Source organism: Mesitornis unicolor, unplaced genomic scaffold (genome assembly GCF_000695765.1).
Source record: "Mesitornis unicolor isolate BGI_N332 unplaced genomic scaffold, ASM69576v1 scaffold7271, whole genome shotgun sequence".
Taxonomy (NCBI): Eukaryota; Metazoa; Chordata; class Aves; order Mesitornithiformes; family Mesitornithidae; genus Mesitornis; species Mesitornis unicolor.
The window spans coordinates 40532-44550 of NW_010163126.1; the positions used below are offsets into that span (position 1 = coordinate 40532).

General features: G+C 35.2%; 1 protein-coding gene across 1 annotated transcript in view; it reads left to right on the forward strand.

Moving 5' to 3' along the window:
• TEK (TEK tyrosine kinase, endothelial) overlaps positions 1-3665 on the forward strand; it is a 39926-nt gene extending 36261 nt beyond the window's left edge. The window contains exons 18-23 of the mRNA XM_010193836.1: positions 18-131; positions 878-948; positions 1535-1575; positions 2700-2796; positions 3260-3359; positions 3467-3665. Coding sequence (XP_010192138.1) covers positions 18-131; positions 878-948; positions 1535-1575; positions 2700-2796; positions 3260-3359; positions 3467-3541 — 498 coding nt within the window. The 3' untranslated portion in view covers positions 3542-3665. The remainder of the gene's footprint in view (positions 1-17; positions 132-877; positions 949-1534; positions 1576-2699; positions 2797-3259; positions 3360-3466) is intronic.
• Positions 3666-4019: the final 354 nt, after the last annotated feature.

Genomic DNA, 4019 nt, shown 5'->3' on the forward strand with positions numbered 1-4019 from the left:
CCCCCCCCCCATTCTAGTTTATTCATCGAGACTTGGCAGCAAGAAACATCTTGGTTGGAGAAAGTTACGTTGCAAAAATAGCTGACTTTGGCTTATCAAGAGGTCAAGAAGTTTATGTTAAGAAGACCATGGTAAAAATCAAAACAAACTGATATATTCTGTTTTCCTAATTTTTTGTTTTCTTGTTTCTTACTTTGTGTTTTCATCCGAACAAAAATGAAAACTCATGGGTACATTATTTAAATGTTACATATTAACATGTACAAATATTTATGTTGTGTTTATTAATATATGTACATTGCTTGTAAATAAATTCTATACTATGTTCATAATATATTATACAATGTAACTGAAAATTATTTATATTAATATGGATGGCAGTAAAATAACTAATTTTGAAGCCAGTAATGAGATTTAGTAAAAATGTATTATAAAAGAACATATAATATACATTTGACATATGAAGACGATATGTGCATGTGGGTGGATCTGTACAGGTATGAAAATAGTATTTTGTACCAGAGCTAATGCTTTCAAAGATCAGAAAGGGGCAAATGTGTAATAAGCATCATGTAGCCATGGACAAGCATTAACACTGGGTGGTCAAGAGAGCAGGATTAGTTAGAGTCATCATAAGATATCATGCAGGAATTATTTCCATTTCCTCTTGATGCTGGTTTGATAAATTTTCTATTAGCTTTAGTGCAAACTGCCCCTTTAGGCAGTAAACGCACCACTTAAAGAAATATGTTTATTTACTTAAGCTTACTTGCATAAAGTCAGTTTTCATTAAGATAACACGCAGAACAATTGCTGGGGAGTAAATTGCAGTATTGCTATTCCAACCACAAACAAATTTTCATGAAATAATTTCCAGGGACGGCTTCCAGTGCGATGGATGGCAATTGAATCTTTGAATTACAGTGTCTACACCACAAACAGTGATGTGTAAGTATGTTTTCAAGTGGTCTTTTTTAAATAAAGTAATATGTTTCAGTATCAAGGAAAGCCTAACAGCCAGGATGAGACATCCACTCTTAGCTCAAAAAACTCAGTAGTTGTGTCAGCATTAGTGAGCAATGGAAGCAAAAACAAAACCCACAACAAAGTTAGTTTTGTTTCACCATCAGTATCATCAGTTCTGTGTTCACAAGTTAATTTGATTTGGGACTACTTTAGCTATATTTCTCATTTGAAATCATAAACCTGATGAATCCTTGGGAGACCCAGAGAAACTATTTTAGTCAGAAAAGTAGAAGTGATATATGGCAAAGCAGCTCTGTAGCAGCATCATATGCTGAGAGCTCACAGTCTAGCAAAGGACTCCCAGTGAAGTAATTTTGCTAAAGAGCTCACTCCTGCTTTCTGATTCTACAAACCCTATCATTATACAAAAACTAAAAAAAAAAACCAACAAAAAAACAATGAATCACACTTCTCTGTGTTCTCTGAATACTAGCAAAACTATCTACCATTTTAGAATATGAAATCTTGTTGCATTCTTGTTGCACTCCATAACGTCCCTGTGTTGCAGATGGTCATACGGTGTCCTACTATGGGAAATTGTTAGTTTAGGTAAGTATCTGAATTCTTACTGCACAAATAAACCAATCTGAGCCAAGCCCGTTCTGTTCACTCACTCTATTAAAAATTTGTTTCTTTTCAACATACTTCAATTTTTTGTTTCATTCTACTACATTTTATTTAGCTTCAGTATACTTGGAAGTGCAATTGTTAGATTCTCAATTCAGGTACCATTCTAAGTGAGAAAAACATAATCACCATGTTTTCATTCGTTACACTATAAAACCTAGCCCATATCTAAGTATAAAACCCAGCATATCACATGATTTATAGCCCTAATCCAATATGTTTTGATTTTGATGGGTGGCTTTTCCTCAGCCTTCCTGAGTAGTAAATTAAGACTCGTATTTTAATGATGGGGACACGAGGAAAGCACATATCTTCTATTCCAAGCATTCTCAAAGAAAATTTTTGGCCATTAATCTTCAAATAAAATTTAAGAGTTCATTTCTGCACACAGCTTTATTCATGATGTGATACAGCCTCAAACCACTGAAAATGACTGTGTTACATAGCCTTTATGATTTGCCTTGGAGGGTGCCCCATGGTCTGCAGGCTGAGATACATACTGAGGTGCACATTGTGTACTGGACTAATCATGAGCTCTTGCTTTCTAATTTGTTCCCAGCTTTCCTTACTAAATGGGTTTGTGCTAGATATGGATGGAAACTAACACTGTACCATGAAAAAAATCAAGGGTCTAAGCAACCAAACATCTCCAAAAGGGGCAAAACGAGCTTGACAGTAATAGCTCTGCGAGTCCATACTGGATATTATTAATACCATGCTAATGAAGGAATGGCTCGTGTATTGCCATCAAGAGTATTGCAAAACCAGTTTAAATACAATCAGATGCAGGCCCTCAGTTTTAGAGAAATTCAGGCCAGCCCCACAGATGCTAAAAGTTTATACTCACTTTTATTTTTCTATTCAATACTGTGCATTAAGTAGTATGAAACCATTAACAACAACAATGTAGCTGCAAAATATTCCTTAACATTGGACTAATTTACCTGTTACTGACTCAGCCATTCTTTTTAAATTCTGCTATGCAATTAAAGCTTATTTTATTAAAACCCCTTTGCGTTCATATCAGTGGTTAAACTCTGCTTTAGGTGGAACACCATACTGTGGAATGACATGTGCAGAACTCTATGAAAAACTGCCTCAAGGCTACAGACTGGAAAAGCCTCTCAACTGTGATGATGAAGTGTAAGTAACCGCCTCAGCAAATAGAGCAGAATAGCACATCTGCTATAGAAAATATATGATGTCTACAAGAAACTACTAAAAGAAACATTTTTTCAGGAAAACAAAAACTACATTAAAAAAAATTTTAAAAGGTTGCACAAGTGGAAATAACTACTTAAGTCCTTTCATAGCCAGCATGCAGTGCTGTTCACCATGAACCCTTTCCCAGGCTCTCTGCTCCTGCCAAATATCCTGTTCATTACACAACATGTCTGGGCTGTAGCTCAAATAGACCTTTTTGATTATTCCAGAGAAAAAGAAAGTTATTTTCAGACAGCAACCAGCTGTGAAAAATGTACTCCCACTCTGTATAAATCAATTTATCATTTAAAAATGGAACGTGCACAACCTTCCAATAAACATGAATTTGTAGTTTTAACCTATGTATCTAAACTGTCAAATGCTGGTGTTTGATTTTTAAAAGGTATGATCTAATGAGACAATGCTGGAGAGAGAAGCCATATGAAAGGCCATCATTTACTCAGATACTGGTGTCACTGAACAGGATGTTAGAAGAAAGGAAGGTAAGAATGAATCCCTAGAAAATAATTAGGTCATAAATAATTTCAGTATAGGTAAAGATTCTTGAGGTAAAGTATCTTGCATCACACTCTGTTTATTTCCTTCCCAGACTTACGTCAATACTACCCTATATGAGAAGTTTACTTATGCAGGCATCGACTGCTCTGCTGAAGAAGCTGCTTAAGAAAAAAAAAACAGGAGAAATCTTCATTCATCAATGTATTGAAGAAAACCAAAAATCAGTCTGCTGGAGCCCAAAATGTGATGTGCTGTGTAGAAGTGCATATAGCTCCAACTGTATATAATACAGTAATACTGTTTTACTACAGATGTGTGTATATATCACAGTAATCTCTGCCTCCACAGGCTGTAGAACTGTATATACCGTTCAGAATGGGGATAGACTGAAGTCATGAAATCTGCTGTTTCATATATAGAATTTTCTTTTTTTCTAGTCATGTAGATATAGTGTATACACACAATCATTGTAATGCACCAGATATTGACATCCTAGATATTGATACTTTCTAAGATCCACCGATAGCAAAGTCCGTATCTTATAGCACTATTTCATAAACATTTCATTGTGATTCAAACAAAAATGCTAGGCTCAATAGGAGTGAAATAGGAGCTGTAAGCAGATGTCAATCCAGTATGCTCAC